This window comes from Muscardinus avellanarius (genome assembly GCF_963383645.1).
Source record: "Muscardinus avellanarius genome assembly, chromosome: 9".
NCBI lineage: Eukaryota > Metazoa > Chordata > Mammalia > Rodentia > Gliridae > Muscardinus > Muscardinus avellanarius.
This window is the reverse complement of record NC_137795.1, coordinates 3,220,266-3,238,701: the sequence shown is the minus strand read 5'-3', so window position 1 is coordinate 3,238,701 and position 18,436 is coordinate 3,220,266. Positions and strand designations below refer to the sequence as shown.

The following is an 18,436-nucleotide window of genomic DNA, read 5'->3' as shown; positions in this document are numbered from 1 at the left end:
GCTGCTTGAGCCAGCGAGGTATGGATCAGTCCACCGGGTAGCCAGGCCACTACTGGGGCCGTCAAGAGTGGGATCGGTACTTGCAACACGGCATGCACAGAGAAATATCACAAAATAAAAACCAGATGCTTCCCCTAATCAGCAATGCAACAGGAAGAGGTCGAGTTATAGAAATGGCCCTATAATGAAGCAATTAAGGTGACCAATCAGAGGGTATGGAATAGGGGAGGATGGAGCCCCTTTAAAACGTGTGTGTGTGAGTCCCATCATGGGACAGGAGGCGGAACCCTGGAGGCCAGAAGCTAAGGTATAGCAAGACTCCAGGTATCATGAGACTCCAGACATCTCCGGGCAGACTCCAGAGGTCATGAGACTCCAGAAGTCACGAGAGAACTTGTACTGGTATTGGGAAGAGGGTTTAAGATGTATTAATGTGTCAGTATTGGGAAAGATTTCCAATTTTAAAATATATCTTCTTTACTAAGAAAGCCAGGGTTAGCTAACATGTCCTTGCATTCCTAAGAGCAATTTAACACATTTTGGGGGATAAGATGAAAGGTAAAAGCCTGTGTCTGGAGACAGAGGTGCCTCCCCCTCAGGCCATAAATCTGAGCCTCCCAAGTACTGGGATTATAAGCATGTACCACCATGCTTAGCTCTATTTTTTTATTCTTTATTTTGAAATAGGGTCTCACTGAGTTTGCAAAGGACCTCACTAAGTAGCTGACGCTGGCTGAGAACCGCAATCCTCCTGTCTCAGCCTCCCAAGTGCTGAGATTATAAGCATGTGCCACTATGCCTTGCTGTATGTATTCTTAAACTTTTTTTTTTAGTCAATACCTCTGAAAATCTTGAGACTGGCAATAGGGACCTGCAACTTTTTTTTTTTTCGGTACTGGGAATGGAACCCAGGGGCATTCTACCTCTGAGCTACACCCCCAGCCATATTTTTATTCTTTATTTTGAAACAGGGTCTCACTGAGTTGCAAAGGGCCTCACTAAGTAGCTGAGGCTATCCAAGAACTGCAATCCTCCGGATTCAGTCTCCTGAATTCTGGTATTACAAGCGTGTGTCACCACGCCCGGCAGGGTCCTGCCACATTTAAACAAATCAGCCAGATATGGTGATGCATGCTTATAACCCCAGTGACTCCAGAGGCTCAGGCAGGAGGAGGGCAGGCTTAAGATCAACTTCACCAAGTTATACTTTGTCTCAAGAGAAAAAGGCTGGCTGAGCCAAGCATGGCAGTGCACACTTGTAATCCCAGTACTTGAGAGGCTGAGACAGGAGTATCCAGGTTCTTGGACAGCCTCAGCTACTTAGTGAGGTCCTCTGAAACTTAATGAGGCCCGGTTTAAAAAAACAATAGGGCTGGGGTGTAGCTCTGAGGTAAAATGCCCCTGGGTTTAATCTCTAGCATATCATACACACACACACACACACACACACACACACACACACACACAATCTGGCATAATTCCAGTATTTAGCAGGCTGAGATCAGAGGATTGCAAATTTGTAGCCAGCCTCAGCAACTTAGTGAGGCCCTCTGCAACTTAGTAAGACCCTGTTTCAAAATAAGAAATAAAATCTTGGGGGTATAACTTGGACGTAGACTACCTCTGAGTTAAACCCCAGTACCCCCACCAAAAAAAAAAAAATAATATCAAGAGGCTAGAGATGTAACTCTGGAAGAAACCCCTTGCATTTAATCCTCAGTACTGCAAAATTACTACAAAACAGAAACACAAGGGTTTGTGTGTGTGTGTGTGTGTGTGTGTGTGTGTGTGTGTGTGTGTGATACAGAGGATTAAACCCAGGGGCATTCATTCTACCTCTGAGCTACAGTCCCAGCCTGATTATTCTTTTTTTTTTTTTGCAGGTCTGGGGATGGAACCCAGAGGCATTTGACCTCTGAGCTATACCCCCTGCCCAATTTTTTTTTTATTCTTTATTTTGAAACAGGGTCTCACTGAGTTGCGGAGGGCCTCACTAAGTAGCTGAAGCTGTCTGCGAACTGCGATCCTCCGGTCTCAGCCTCCCAAATGCTGGGATGACAAGAGCGTGCGCCCCCACGCGCAGCTCCAGCCTGATTATTCTAACCTGTGATCCTCCTGTTGATGTCTCCCTGTGATGCTGAGGCTGTTCTTGAACCTGCACTCCTCCCATCTCAGCCTTCCAAGTACTAGGATTATAATCATGCATCACCATACCTCGATTCCAGTCCTTTTTATTTATTTTTTCTTTTTTGCAGTACTGGTGATTAAATGCAGGGGCATTCTACCACTAAGCTACACCCTTAGATCTATTTTTTTTTTTTCCCCTGCTACTGGAGATGGAACCCAGGAGCATTCTACCTCTGAGCCACACCCCCAGCCCCATTTTATATTCTTTAATTTCAAACAGGGTCTCACTGAGTTGCAGAGGGTCTCACTAAGTTGTTGAGGCTATCCACGAACCTCGATCTTCCTGTCTCAGCCTCCCAAATCCTGGGATTACAAGCGTGCGCCTCATGACCGGCTCTTCAGATTTATTTTTATTATTTATTTACTTATTTATTTACTTTGGTGGTACTGGGGTTCCTGGAAGCCCTTCTACCTCCGGGCCACACTCCCAGACCTATTTTATATTTTTTTGAAACAGGGTCTCTTAAACCAGCGTGGCTGGCTACGAACCTGCACGATCCTCCTGTCTCCTCCTCCCAAGCGCGGGGATTACAAGCGTGAGCCACCACGCCCAGCTTTATTCTTTATTTTAAAACAGAGTCTCGCCGGGCGGGCATGGTGGCCCACGCTTGTAATCCCTGCACTTGGGAGGTGGAGACAGAAGGATCGCACAGGTTTGAAGCCAGCCTTGCTGGCTTAAGAGACCTGTTTCCAAATAAAAAAAAATATAAAAATAGGTCTGGGAGTGTAGCCCAGAGGTAGAAGGATTCCATCCCCAGTACCACCAAAAACAAAACAAAACAAAAGCAGGGTCTCACTAAGCTGCCGAGGCTAACTGTGAACCTGCGATCCTCCTGTCTCAGCCTCTCAGTGCTGGGATTACAGGTATATGCCACTATACCCAGCTCCTTTTACCTTTTTTATGTTGAAACGGCCTCGCCAAGTTGCTGATGCTGGTCTTGAGACTGATCCTGCGGTCTCAGTCTCTTAATTGCTGGTATTATAGAATGCGCCACCATGCCCAGCAAGGCCACTTGCTCTTCATATTAAAATGGTCAATTTTAAGGCCGGGCGTGGTCGTGCACGCTTGTGATCCCAGCATTTGGGAGGCTGAGACAGGAGGATCGTGGTTCGGGCAGTCTCAATTATTACTTAGTGAGGCCCTCTGCAACTCAGTGAGATCCTGTTTCAAAATAAAGAATAGAAAAAGGACTGAGGGTGTAGCTCAGAGATTGAATGCCCCTAGGTTCCATCACCAGTACCATGAAAAAAGAAAGAAAAGGAAAATTTCATACTAAGTTAAAAAATAACAGCTGGGCATGGTGGTGCACGCTTGTAATCCCAGTATTTGGGAAGCTGAGACCGGGGGATCATGGTTCACGGCCAGCCTCAGCTACTTAGTGAGGCCTTCCACAACTTAGTGAGACCCTGTTTCAAAATAAAGAATAAAAAATATGGCGAGGGGTGTAGCTCAGAGGGCGAATGCCCCTGGGCTCCATCCCCAGACTCACACACACACACAAAATAATATAGCTGGGCTTGGTGGTGGAGGCCTGGACAGGAGGACCATGGCTTTCGCAGAAACTCAGGGAGACTCTCATGAACTCTTCTGAAACTCTCCAGAACTAATGGGATGCTATTTTAGACCAAAGAGTAGAAAGGGGCCGAGGAATCTGAGAGGGAAGGCTCATGCATGTAATCTAAGTCCCCGAGAGGCTGAGATTGAAGGATCACACTTTTGAGATCAGCTTCCGAAATTTAGTGAGGCCTAGGCTGGGCACAGTGGCGCACGCTTGTAATCCAGCATTTGGAGGGCTGAGACAGGAGGACTGTGGTTTGCGGACAGCCTCAGCTACTTAGTGAGGCCCTTTGCAACTCAGTGAGACCGGGGGTGTAGCGTGGAGGTAGAATGCCCCTGGGTTCCATCCCCAGTACCACAAAAAATAAAGCAAAACCAAAATAAACAATAAAATAGGGCTGGTGGCATAGCTCAGAGGTAGTCTGCTTCTTAGTTCAATCCTCAGTCACACACACACAAAGATACTCACAAGGGCTGGGGGTATAGGTTGGAGGTTGAATGGATAAGTTCAATCCCTAGTAACCCCCCAAAAAGTAACAATATGCAGTAACATTAAAAATAAATAATAACTTTATAGCCATGTAAGTTAAAAAGCCCTGTTTGTGACACATTTCTGAAAGACCTAAGTACAAATAAAATACCTATGTTTTAAAAATAAATCACGAGCTTTTATTATTCTGGACAGGAGACGTGAAGTGTGTGGGAACTGGGTCACTGTACGTGGGGCCCAGAGGCTCCTCCTCAGGGGCCTCGGCCACCCTGCCGGGCCTCTCAGCAGACCCGGTGACAGCGGGGAGGGGACCCAGCCCTCCCGTCCAGGGCCAGCTCTTGCCTGAGACCCCGCCTGTGACCCCGACGTCCTCTCCGGGCCTCTGTCCTCTCGTCGCGCCTCCCGTCCTGTGGCCACAGCGCTGGACCTGAGTGGAGAACGCTGAGCAGGCCAAGGGCGGTCAGTCTGAGTCTGCGCTCTCGCTTGACTTGCAGGACTTATGCTTCCGCTTCCTCTTCTTTTTCTTTTCTTTCTTCCTTTTCTTGTGCTTTTCCTTCTTCCTCTTTTTCTTCTGTTTCTCTTTGCACTCCGAGGAACTGGAGCTGCTTCCGTCGTCGGAGGTGGAGTCCTCCAGTAACCGCTTCAGCTGCTGGATCCTAAGGACGGAGGACAGGTCAGGGCTCTGACTTCTTCACGGGCAGCAGAGCAGCTTTATTTATTCTGTGGTACTGAGGATGGGACCCAAAGGCAGGCTACCTCTGAGCTATACCCCCAGTACTATTTTATTGTTTATTTTGAAACAGGGTCTCTGCCAGCTTGGAGGTGCACGTTTATAATCCTAGTACTTGGGAGGATAAGATAGAAGGATCACAGGTTAGTAGATAGCCTCAGCAAGAAAGCCAGACTGTCAGCAACCTAGGGAGACCCTGTTTCCAAACAAAACATGGAAACAGGCTACGGAGCTGGGTATGGTGGAGCATATTTGTAATCTTAGTACCTGGGAGGCTGAGACAGGAGGATTACATGTTCATTGTCAGCCCCAGCAATTTAGGCCCTCAGCTACTTAGTGAGATCCTATATCAAAATGGAAAAAAAAAAATTGGTCAGGGTGTGTAGCTCAGAGGTAGAATGCCCCTGGGTTCCATTACTAGTACTAAAAAAATAAAAAAGCTGGGCATGGTGGCACATGCATGTAATGCCAGTACTTGGGAGGCTGGGACATGAGGATTGCGGGTTTAAGGCCAGCCTCAGCTACTTAGTGAGGCCCTCAGCAACTGAGTGCGACCCTGTTTCAAGATAAAGAATAAAAAACAGGGCTGGGGCTGGGCGTGGTGGCTCAAGCTTGTAATCCCAGCATTAGAGGCTGAGGCAGGAGGATCACAGTTCGCTGACAATCTCAGCTACGTACTGAGGCCCTGTGCAACTCAGTGAGACCCTGTTTCAAAATAAAAATAAAAAATAGGGTGAAGGCGTAGCTCAGAAATAGAATGCCCCTGGGTTCCATCCCTAGTACTGCAATAAATAAATAAATTAATTAATTAAAAAAAAGGGCTGGGGCTTGGAGGTAAAATGCCCCTGGGTTTGATCCCCAGTATCTTAAAAAAAAAAAGTGCTGGGGGTGTAGCTCATAGATCAACTTGAGAGGCTGCTGTCACCATGGGGATGACGTGTCACCATGGGGATGACCTTACCTCACGTCCTTTTCATGTCTTTTATTCTCCCGAATGATGTCATACATGGGATCTTCATGTGCCTTAAGGGACAGAGAAGTCAAGGCCTGGTTAGTCTTCATGGACTGCTACCTAAGTACAAACAAAACTCCTGTGTTATCTAAACCGCCTCTTAGTTGACTGCTGAATGTAGCTTCATGTTTAACATGTGCTAACTCTTGTTATTTATTTACGTACTTATTTATTTATTGGTACTGGGGATAGAGCCCAAAGGCATTCTACCTTTGAGCTATATGCCCAGTCATTTTGATTTCTTATTTGGAAACGGTCTCACTAAGTTGCCGAGGGCCTTGCTAAGTTGCCGAGGCTGGCACTGAGCATCCTGTCTCAGCCTCCCAAGTGCTGGAATTAAAAGCATGTGCAACCATGCCCAGCTGTCCTAACCCTTAAGAGTCACATCACAGCCAGGTGTGGTGGCGAGGCCTTCTATAACTCAGTGAAATCCTGTTTTAAAATAAAGAATAAAGAATTTGGGAGGCTGAGACAGGAGGAACAGGGTTCACGAACAGCCTCAGCTACTTAGTGAGGCCCTTTGCAATTCAGTAAGACCCTGTTTCAAAATAAAGAATAAAAAATAGGGCTGGGAGGCTGAACGTGGTGGTGCATGCTTGTAATCTCAGCTCTTGGGAGGATGGGACAGGAGAATTGTGCAGGTTCAAAGCCAGTCTCAGCTACTTAGTGAGGAATCCCCAGTACCACAAAAGAAAAAAAAAATAGTGCTGGTGAGCCTGGTGTTGTGGCGTATGCTTGTAATCCCAGTGCTTGGGAGGCTGAGACAGGAGGATCACAGATTCAAGGCCAGCCTCAGCAATTCAGCGGGGCCCTCCACAACTTAGTGAGACTCCGTTGCAGAAAGTAAAGAAGTAAACCAGGTGTGGTTGTGTATGTTTGTAATCCCAGTACTTGGGAGGCTGAGACAAGAGAATCACAGGTTCAGGGCCAGCCTCAGCAACTTAGCGTGGCCCTCTGCAACTTAGTGTGACCCTGTTTCCAAAAAAAATCAGAGGTGTAGCTTAAAGGTAGAACGCTCCTGGGTTCAACTCCCAGTTCTGCAAAACAAACAAACAAAAAGAAATAAAATGGGATAGGGTGTGGCTCAGAGGTATGATGCCTGAGTTCAGTCCTTAGTAACCCACCCACCCACCAAAAAAATCACTGTTTGAAAGCTATAACAACGTCGTGTGTGAGTGTGTGTACTGGGACTGAACCCAACGGCATCATTCTACCACCAAGCAACATCCCAAGTCTGATTTTTTTTTTTTTTTTTGTGGTCCTGGGGTTCCTGGAAGCCCTTGTACCTCCAGGCTACACTCCCAGACCTATTTTATATTTTTATTTGGAAACAGGGTCTCTTAAGCCAGAGTGGCTGGCTTTGAACCTGTGCGATCCTCCTGTCTCCGCCTCCCAAGTGTGGGGATTACAAGCGTGCGCCACCGCGCCTGGCCCAAGTCCGATTTTTTATTCTTTTATTTTGAAACAAGGTCTCACTAATTTGCGGCGGGCCTCACTAAGTACCTGAGGCTGGCTGGCTGCAAACCTGCAATCGTCCTGTCTCAGCCTCCCAAGTACTGAGATTACAAGCATGCGCCACCATGTCTGGAAGTAAAGAATATTTAGTTATTTATTTATTTTTTGTGTTGTACTGGGGTTTCTGGAAGCCCTTCTACCTCTGGGCTACACTCCCAGACCTATTTTATATTTTTATTTGGAAACAGGGTCTCTTAAGCCAGCGCGGCTGGCTTCGACCCTGCGCGATCCTCCTGTCTCCGCCTCCCAAGCGCGGGGATTACAAGCGTGCGCCACCACGCCCGGCTAGTAAAGAATATTTTAAAAGAAGTTAGTTTTCTATTAAAGATGTAATCTGCCACACAAACGCAACTGAACGCAGGTGAAGCCACCATGAGGCACCGGGCGGAGAGGCTTCTGGGGACTGTATTTATAGGAACATCAGTGTATGGCACTGCCTGACTCCTGACTTTCACCATCTTTGAGCAATGGAGATGACACCGCGGGGTTCTACTTACCACTCTGAACTGTTCTAACTTCTGGTTGCCTCTGATAAAGAAAGGGCATTCTTTGTCGCCTGTTCGGTGACCATACCGTTTGCAACGCCAACCTAAAAAAAAAAGGGAAATAATTCTGTAAGACAACATAGTTCCACCTCATTGAGATAACACGCGCACGTGTGTGTGTGTGTGTGTGTGTTACTGGGGGTTGAATCTAGGGTCATTCTACTGATAGAATGTGATAAAATATTTCCAAATGCTATATCTGAAGGTATATTAATATTCCAACTAGAAATCCTAAAAATTAGCAACAATAAAAGCAAACAATACAATTTAGAGATATGTAAAAGTTCCCTTCCTCTCTGGAGCCTGGTGCTGCAAGGGAAAATGGTGCCTGGTGGCACGGCTCTGGCTGCAGCACTGCGGTCTGGTTTCTGGTGTCTCGTTTTTCCAGCCCTCTTTTTCTTTGTCCCTTGAAATTACATTTTTTGTTTCTCTGCTGATGGTGTTTTCTGGCTATGAAAGGCACTGATTTTGTGGTAATAGAGATTGGTTGTTAGCGGGGCTCGTAAGCCCCGCTTTTCTCTGTCGCCATCTTCCCGGAAGTCTAGCCCGGTTGTTATTCTTTATTTTGAAACAGGGTCTCAAAAAATTGCAGAGGGCCTCACTCTGTAGCTGAGGCTGGTCGTGAACCTGTGATCCTCCTGTCTTAGCCTCTCAAGTACTGGGATTACAAGTGTGCTCCACCATACCCAGCTGAGATAACTTCTTAGTAGATTACATGTTTTTCCTGATTAGATTTCAATTCTGCAACTAAATGCAACCAGTGGATGAAACATGAATGTGAGATCCTAAAAATTAGAAGTAGCTGGGAGTGGTGGTGCATGCCTGTAACCCCAGTACTGGGGAGGCTGAGACAGGAGGTTTGCAGGTTCAAGGACAGCCTCAGCAAATAGCAAGACTTTATATCAGCCTCGCAAGACCGTTTCAAAATAAAAATAAAAATGTAGCCGGGCGTGGTGGCGCACGCTTGTAATCCCCACACTTGGGAGGCTGAGACAGGAGGATCGCACGGGTTCGAAGCCAGCCTCAGCTACTTAGTGAGGCTCTCAGCAACTTAGTGAGACCCTGTTTCCAAAAAATATATAAAAATGGTCTGGGAGTAGAGCCCGGTAAGCCTCTGGGTTCCACCCCCAGTACCACCAAAAAAAAAAAAAAAAAAAATGTAGGGCTAGGGGTGCAGTTGGGAAGTAGAATACCCCTGGGTTTAATTCCCAGTGACACACACACACACACACACACACACACACACACACCCTCATAGAGGTAAACTAATTGCTTTAGGAATCTTCTAGCTTTAGGAATAACTAATTAATTACTTATCATTAATTACTTATGAAAATATTCCATGCAAAAGTATTGTAAAAAGGTGAATTTATTTTCAGTGGGGCTTGGTTTTTTTTTGAGAGCATATATACATATACATACATATGCATATATAATTTTTTTTTGTGGTATTGGGGATGGAACCCAGGGGCATTTTACCTCTGGGCTACACCCCCGGCCCTATTCCAGCCTTATTTTTTTTATTATTTATTTTAAAACAGGGTCTCGCTGAGTTGCAGAGGGCCTCACTAAGTAGTTGAGGCTGTCCATGAACCTCGATCCTCCTATCTCAGCCTCCCAAATGCTGGGATTACAAGCGTGCGCCACCATGCCTGGACACCCTTTTTACTTTTTAGTGGTACTGGGGATGGCTCCCAGGGGCATTCTACCACCGAGCTACACTGCCAGCCCTGTATTATTTTTATTTTGCAGCAGGGCCTCACTAAGTTGCTGAGGCTGGTCTCCAACCAGTGATCCTTCTGTCTCAGCCTCCCAACTATGAGGATTATAAGCACGTACCATCACACCTGGCTTATATTTTTTGCAAAAATTGAGCCCAGTGGCATCCTACCTCTGAGCAACACCCCCACCCCTTATTTTTTTTTTCTTTTTGGTGTGTGTGGTGCTGGGGATTGAAGCCAGGGGTATTCTATTTCAGAGATACACCCCCAGCTTGATTTTTATTTGTCTTTATTTTGAAACAAGGTGTCACTAAGTTGTGGAGGGCCTCACTAAGTAGCTGAGGCTGGCCTTGAAACTGGATCCTCCGGTCTCAGTCTCCCAAGTACTGGGATTATAAGCTTGAACCACCACGTCCGGCTCACTATTCTGGTGGCTGGAAGGTACACAGAGCTTAGATCTGCCACGTGCGGTGCAGCCTGGGAACTCTGGCAGGATGCCAACGACAGGCTCTGCGTACCTTCAGCCACCAATTACCTCCTGGCACCTAGTTGTAGGAATGCGACTAAGAGCTGGGCATAGTGGCACACACCCGTGATCCCAGTACTTCGGAGGCTGAGATGGGAGGATCACAAGTTTGAGGCCAGCTTAGCAACTTAGTGAGACTTCGTTTCAAAATAAAAAATAAAGTAAGGCTGGGGGTGTAGCTCAGAGGTAACATGCCCCTGTGTTCAATCCCTAGTACCATCAAAATTGGAAAAAAAGAAAAAAAAAAAGAAAGAAAAGAAAAGAAGAGAGACTAAGACAAAAAATACCGCCTGGGTCTCTCCTTACTCACACTGCATAACCTTGACTTCTTTCCCCAGCGGCATCCAGAGGCCTTTGGTTGGCGCGTGAGCCAGAAATTCCCTGGCATGTTCATTGCCTGGTACATCTGGTATACAGTCTTCAGGCTTGGTCTCATCTTCCTAAACAGGGAAATACGTGTAAACAACCTGGCAAAAATGCCTGGGATTCTCTCCCGCCTTCTTAGAAAGCCACCATTGCCAGAGCTGGGGATGTAACGAGAAGGCAGAATGCCTCCGGGTTCAGTCCCCAGCACACGAAACATCCTAATGGAGGGCTGGGAATGGAGCTCAGTGTTAGAGAAGATTCCCAACATGCGTGACCCCTGGGGTCAATCCCCAGTGCCACAAAAAAATAAGAAATAAGAGTACAAACTTCACACTAACCTTGATAAGGCCAGGAGGAGGTTTTTCATAACTGGAAATAAAAAAAACAAATAAAACTTCTCATCAATCATGTTAACAGCATCATCATTTTCATATTTCCCAAGTTAATGCCACACCCCCAACCCTATTTCTTATTCTTTATTTTTGTAGTATTGGGAATGGCCAGGGGCATTCTAACTCTCTGAAGTATACAGCTCTATTATTTATTTCTGGGTCTGGGGATGGAACCCAGAAGCATCTGACCTCTGAGCTACACCCCCTGCCCAATTTTTTATTCTTTAGTTTTTCTTTTTTAAGATTTTTTTTTTTTTTTGGGTGATACTGGGATTCCTAGAAACCCTTCTACCTCCGGGCTACACTCCCAGACCTATTTTATACTTTTTATTTGGAAACAGGGTCTCTTAAGCCAGCCAGGCTGGCTTTGAACCTGCGTGATCTTCCTGTCTCCGCCTCCCAAGCGCGGGGATTACAAGCGTGCGCCACCATGACTGGCTTTTTTTTGCCCATCTGGGGATGGAACCAGGGGCATTCGACCTCCGAGCTACACCCCCCTGCACTAGTTTTTATTCTTTATTTTGAAACCGGGTCTCACTGAGTTGCGGAGGGCCTAAGTAGCTGAGACTGTCTGCGAACTGCGATCCTCTGGGTCTCAGCCTCCCAAATGCCGGGATTACAAGCGTGCGCCACCATGTCCGGCTTCCACACCTGGCTTTTATTCTTTATTTTGAAACAGGGACTCACTGAGTTGCGGAGGGCCTAAACCGTGATTCTCCAGTCTCAGCCTCCTGAATGGTGAGCTTACAAGTGTGCTCCACTACGCCTGGTTTATTCTTTCTTTATTTACTTATTTTTGTGTTACTAGGATGGAACCCAGGGGCTTTCTACCTTTGGGCTACACTCCCAGACCTATTTTTATATTTTATTAGAAACAGGGTTTCACCAAGTTGCTGAGAGCCTAAGTATCTGAGGCTGGCTTCGAACCTGTGCGATCCTCCTGTCTCAGCCTCCCAAGTGCTGGGATTACAAGCGTGCGCCACCACGCCCGGCTTATTCTTTATTTCTGAAACAGAGTCTCAGTGAGTTGCAAGGGACCTCACTAAGTAGCTGAGGCTGTCCATGAGCCGCAATCCTCCTGTTTCAGTGTCCTGAATGCTGGGATTACAAGCATATACTACCACTCCTGGCTTCTATTCTTTATTTTGAAACAGCGTCTCACTGAGTTGCAAAGGGCCTCACTAAGTAGCTAAGACTGTCTGAAAACTCCAATCCTCGTCTCAGCCTCCCAAATACTGGGATTACAAGCATGCACCACTATGCCCAACCTATTTTTTTTCTTTATTCTTTATTTTGAAACAGGGTTTCATTAAATTGGGGAGGCCTTACTAAGTTCTAAGGCTGGCTGTAAGCCTGTGATCCTCCTGTCTCAGCCTCCCAAGTGCTGGAATTATAAGCGTGTGCCACCACGCTCAGCTGCCTTAGGGCTTTATTTTTTATTTTTCACTTATTTTTGTGTGGTACTGAGGAATGGAATCCAGAAGCATTCTACCTCTGAGCTACACCCCAGTTCTATTTTTCTTTATTTTTATGTTTATTTATTTATTTATTTAGGTGTCACTGGGGGTGGAACCTAGGGGCTTTCTACCTCCGGGCTTTACTCTCAGACCTATTTTATATTTTATTTGGAAACAGGGTCTCACTAAGTTGCTGAGAGCCTAAGTAGCTGAGGCTGGCTTCGAACCTGTGCGGTCCTCCTGTCTCAGCCTCCCAAGCGCGGGGATTACAAGTGTGCATTACCATGTCCGGCTTATTTGTTTTTATTTATTTATTTTTGCAATATTGTGGATGGAACCCAGGGGCTTTCTACCTCCAAGCGACACCTCAGCCCTATTTCTTTTATTCTTTATTATTTACTTGTTAATTTTTATTTTTTTAAATAAATTTTTATTGGTGCAATGTAGTCATACATCTTAATGGGATAAGAAACTTGTGGAGATATATATGTACACATCACCCAATCAGCCTTACCCAATCCCTAACCCCTTCCCTCTCTCTTCCTCCTTCCCATGCTTGGTTCCTGATTGACTTTGATATGTTAAAGTACATCATGTGCTTTACAGAGTTTCCCTCTTCCCCTCTCCCATCCCCTCAGATAGGTCACCTTAATTGCTCCTCTACAGGATCCATTCTTCATCTAGAGTTCCACCTGTTACCCATTTCTCCCTAGAAACGGGCATCTGATTTCTTATTTTTTTTGACATTTCACTGTAAATGTTAATTTTGTTCTCCTTTATGGCTGGGCAAAATTCCATTGCGTACACATCCCATAGTTTTGTAATCCACTCATCTTTTGAAGGACATCTTGGCTGGTTCCACGGTTTGGCGGTGGTGAACTGTGCAGCTATGACCATGGTTGTTCAGGCATTAGTTTAGTATTTTGGTTTTCATTCATTTTGGTAGATACCCAGAGGTGGAATTTCTGGATCATATGGTAAGTTCATTTTCTTTATTCTGAGGATCTTCTATACTGTTTTCCAAAGTGGTTTCATTAATTTGCAATCCCACCAATAATGTATTAGAGCTTCTATTTCTCCACATCTGATCAATTAGTTTCTTCCCTGGAAGTCCTTCTTTTAATTTCCACACGGATTCCCACTTACTGAAATCATGAAAGCCAGAAGGTGAGTAACTCTGACAAGATGATCCACTCACAACCAATTTTTTTAATAGAGGTCACTTGGATCTGGGAATCTGCTGGGAGATGAGGTGAGGCGGCAGCAGCTTCTAGCGCTTCCTGGCCACAAGGTTGCAGGGACCCGCTGGCCCTTTGCTGTGGAGCAGGCCCCGGTCCCAGCCCCGTCACGTGGCAGGCTCAAGGCCCATCCTTGCTGGCTCCAGACCCGGCCTCGCCTTGTGGAAGACTCCAGTCCCCGTCACTGTGGGCAGGACGTCTACAGAGGTTCCCATTTTTCCTTCCATGTTTTTTTTTTTTTTTTTTTTGGTGGTACTGGGGTTCCTGGAAGCCCTTCTTCCTCTGGGCTACACTCCCAGACCTATTTTTACATTTTTATTTGGAAACTGGGTCTCCTAAGCCAGCGCACGCAGCTGGCTTCAAACCTGCGCCATCCTCCTGTCTCTGCCTTACAAGCGTGCGCCACCACGCCCGGCCTCCATGTTTTTTTAAGTGGGAGAAAATAGTATGTGTCATTTGCAGAAGCTGGGAGCCCAAATCCCTAGCAGCAGTGGATTTTATCTCCCCACCGAAAGTGGAGGCCCACAGCTTCACCACTGAGAGCGGAATCTGCTGCACACTGCCACCCCCAGTGCAGCACAGAGGAGCGCAGCGGCCAGGAGTGCCGAGGTCTCCCGGGAAGATCTGTGCAGCTAGCCAGCTCGGCCATGTGAGCGGGGCTCCCTCCAACTTGCCCCGGACATTTCTCTTATGTAGTATGTTGTCCAGCATCCCTGAGCAGGTGCGGCAGAAGCAGTCTACTTTCGGGGAGATTTCAAAAATTCAAGGTGGATTGGATTGAATCTGCCTGCCTCTCCTGAATACTGGCCGCCGCCGCCGCCTTTTAGATCTCTCCTAGAGTTGTTAAGAATTCCTGCGCATGTGCGGCAGGAGCCGTCTGCTTTCTGATCTCTTCTGGGATGTCTCTCCAAAAGATCACTTTTCTTGCCATGGCAGGCGCCACGTTGCCGTCTTGCCTCTAATTCCGCCATTTTCCACTTTCTAGCCTGTATTTCAGAGAGGAAGTCATGACTGGAAATATCTTTGTATGTTTTCCCAATCAGATATTAAACCAACATCTGTTGTCCAGGTTTTCTCAGAGGAATGCGTGTCCTATTCAGCCGCTGCCAGCTGTCACCGCTGTGGCTACGGTTACTGCTGTGGCTGCAGCTGCCACCATCTTCCTCCCTCTTCAATATATATGTGTGTGTGTATATATATACATATAGTATTTTTTTTTGTGGGTCTGGGGATGGGACCCAGGGGCATTCGACCTCCGAGCTACAATTCCTGCCCTATTTTTTTATTCTTTATTTTGAAACCAGGTCTGAGTTGCATAGAGCCTCACTAAGTAGCTGGGGCTGTCCGCTAACTGCGATCCTCCAGTCTCAGCCTCCCGAATGCTGGGATTACAAGTGTGTGCCACCACACCCGGCTAATATTTTTTTAATAAAACAGTACGTGTCTTTTGCAGAAGTTGGGAGCCCGAGTACTTAGTAGCAATGGGTTTTATCTCCCCACCACGAGCGGAGGCCCACAGCTTCACCATGGAGAGAGGAGCGCAGTGGCCAGGAGCGCCTCTGTCTCCCGGGATGCATGCTGCGCTGGCCAACCTGGCTATGTAGGGCTCCCTCTGATGTGCTCAGAACCTTTTTCTTACATAGTATGTTGTCCACAGTTCCTGAGCATGTGGGGCAGGTGCAACCTATTTTCGGGGCGATTTCTTCAAACGTTCGGGGTGGATTAGATTTAATCTGTCTGCCTCTCTGAATACTGGCTGCCGCTGCCATCTTGGTTCTCCTCCCGAATATTTTTCTTACATAGCATGTTGTCCAGAACTCTTGAGCACGTGGGGCAGGAGCAGTCTACTTTCGGGGAGATTTCTCCAACAGTTCAAGACCAGAGGATTGTAGGTTTGAGGACAGCTTCAGCAAGCAGCAAGATTCTCAGCAATGTAGAGTTTCAAAACAAAACAAAAACTAAGGCCAGGAATGGCAGCGCACACCTGCCATTAAGAAATAGGATGCTAGCTGGGCGTGGTGGCGCACACTTGTAATCCCAGCATTTGAGAGCCTGGGACCAGAGGATCGAGGTTCGTGGACAGCCTCAGCTACTTAGTGAGGCCCTCCGCAACTTAGTGAGACCCTATTTCAAAATAAAGAATAAAGCTGAACGTGGTGGCTCATGCTTGTAATCCCAGTCCTTGGGAGGCTGAGAAAGGAGGATCGTGCAGGTTCAAAGCCAGCCTCAGCTACTTAGTGAGGCTCTCAGCAACTTAGTGAGACCCTGTTTCCAAATAAAATAGAAAGTAGGTCTGGGAGTATCGCCCAGAGGTAGAAAGCCTCTGGGTTCTACCCCCAGCACTACACACACACACACACACACACACACACACACACACACACACACACAAGGACTGGGGGTATAGTTCAGAGGTAGAGTGCTCTTGGGATCTACACCCAGGACACCCCAACCCCACACACACATAGGAAAATAAAAAGTTGGTAGTGACCTACTAAGATTTTTTTTTTTTTGGTACTCGGGGATGGAACCCTAGGATGATCTACCTCTGGGCTATACCCTCAGCCCTTTTTATTTTGAAACAGGGTCTTGCCAAGTTCCTGGGGCTAGCCTTGAACCTGCCATCTTCCTTTGTCAACCCCACGGGTACTGGGACTACAGATGTGTACCACCGTGCCTGGCAAGACCTATTATTTTATACCATCTGAGAAACTTTACTGTAGTTATTATTATTATTGTTCTTTTTGGTACTGGGGATCGAACCCTGGGGCATTCTACCTCTGAGCTACAACCCCCTAGCCCTGTTTTTTATTTTTTATTTTAAAACAGGGTCTTACTAAGTTGTGGAGGGCCTCAGTAAGTAGCTGAGTCTAAGTCTGGCCATGAATCTGGATCCTCCCATCTCAGCTTCCCAGGTACTGGGATTGCAGGGGTGTGCCACCAAGCCTGGCTCCCTATTTATTTTTAATTTTAAAAGAGGGTTTTAGCCGGGTGTGGTGGCACACACTCGTAATCCCAGCATTTGGTAGGCTGAGAAAAGAGGATCTCGGTTCGAGGACAGCCTCAGCTACTTAGTGAGGCTCTCCACAACTCAGTGAGACCCTGTTTCAAAATAAAGAATAAAAAAAAATTGGGCAGGGGGTTTAGCTCAGAGGTCAAATGCCTCTGGGTTCCATCCCCAAACCCGCAAAAAAAAAAAAAAAGAAAAAAAAAAGAAAAAAAAAAGAAAAAAAAAAGAAAAAAAAAAGAAAAAAAAAAAAAAGAGGGTCTTCCGAAGTTGCTGAGGCTGGCCTAGAAACTGTGATTCTTGCCTCTCAGTCTTCCAAGTAGTGGGAACCATCACAATGGGCTGGTTTCTGTTTAATTTATTTTATGTCCATTTAATTGGAGCCCAGTCAAAGAACACAGAAGGGCAAGTCACTCTCCCTCCCTTGCACCCGAATCTCCTTCACACCGCAGGATCTCCGAGTTCTCCTGACTCTTGGAACCCTCTGCATTGAGGGGCTCCATCCATCAGCCAGGGTGATCAGGCAGGAATACTGCTGACTCCGCGTGGTGGTGCACGCCTGTGATCCCCGTGCTTGGGAGGCTGAGACAGGAGGTTCGCAAAGATTTTGCTAGACCCTGTTTCAAAGAACAAAACAAGCCGGGTGGCGCAAGCTTGCAATCCCAGCACTTGCGTGGCTGAGACACAGGTTCCCGGCCAGCCTCAGCTCCTTAGTAAGGCCTTCTGCAACTTAGTGAGATCCTGTTTCAAAATACAAGTAAAATAAGGCTGGGGGTGGGTTGTAGCTCGGAGGTAGAAAGCCCCTGGGTTCGATCCCCAGTTCTGCAAAAAACCAAGAAACCAAACCAAAACAAAAAAGGGCTGCTGGTAAAAAACAAAAAAACCCCAAACACCCGACGGTAAGAGTTCAAGCTCTAGCACAAAAACGAGGAAAAGAGCCTCTGGGCGCTGCGGCGGTGCAGGACTGCGGGTCCGGGTTACTCCCTTCCCCTCCCCTGCCTTCCCCCTCCCCTGCCGCCCCCTCCCCCTTCCCCTCCCCTGCCTTCCCCTCCCCTCCCCTCCCTTCCCCTCCCCCTTCCCCTCCCCCCTCCCCTGCCTTCCCCTCCCCCTTCCCCTCCCCTCCCCCTTCCCCTCCCCTGCCTTCCCCTCCCCCTTCCCCTCCCCTCCCCCTTCCCCTCCCCTGCCTTCCCCTCCCCCTTCCCTTCCGCCCCCTCCCCCTCCCCCTCCCCCTCCCCCTCCCCCTGCCGCGCCCTCCCCTGTCTCCCCCTCCCCTCCCCTCCCCTCCCGTCTCGGGCCTGCCGGCCGCCCCGCCGCCGCCATCGGCCTGGGGACTCACAAGGACTCCAGGTGCTGCAGCTGCTGCCGCTGCTGCGCGTCGTGCCGCCGCCGCCGCTGCTCCCGGCGCCGCTGCAGCTCCTGCTCGGCCGGCTCCCGCGCCCGCCGCGCGCCCCCCGGCCCCGCCGCCATCGCGGCCGCCGTCGCGACTCCGCCCGCAGCGCCCCCTGGCGCCCGCCGCCCGCAGCGCAGCGCCCCCGGCGCTATTTTTTAGTCTTTATTTTTAATTTTTTTTGCGATACTGGGTATGGAACCCAGGGACATTCTATCTCCGAGCTACACCCCAACCCTATTTTTTGTTCTTTATTTTTTGAAACAGGGTCTCACTGAGTTGCAAGGGGCCTCACTAAGGTAGTA

At 47.7% G+C, this 18,436-nt stretch overlaps 1 protein-coding gene across 1 annotated transcript; it reads right to left on the bottom strand.

Moving 5' to 3' along the window:
* Positions 1 to 4,594: 4,594 nt before the first annotated feature.
* RP9 (RP9 pre-mRNA splicing factor) lies at positions 4,595 to 18,211 on the bottom strand (the record flags this gene model as incomplete). Its single annotated transcript, XM_080701825.1, has 6 exons — positions 4,595 to 4,891; positions 5,927 to 5,988; positions 7,990 to 8,081; positions 10,595 to 10,724; positions 10,989 to 11,019; positions 18,081 to 18,211. The coding sequence occupies 6 exons, from the start codon at positions 18,209 to 18,211 to the stop codon at positions 4,696 to 4,698; spliced, it is 642 nt and encodes a 213-aa protein (XP_080557951.1). The 3' UTR covers positions 4,595 to 4,695.
* Between the last annotated feature and the right edge of the window lie 225 nt (positions 18,212 to 18,436).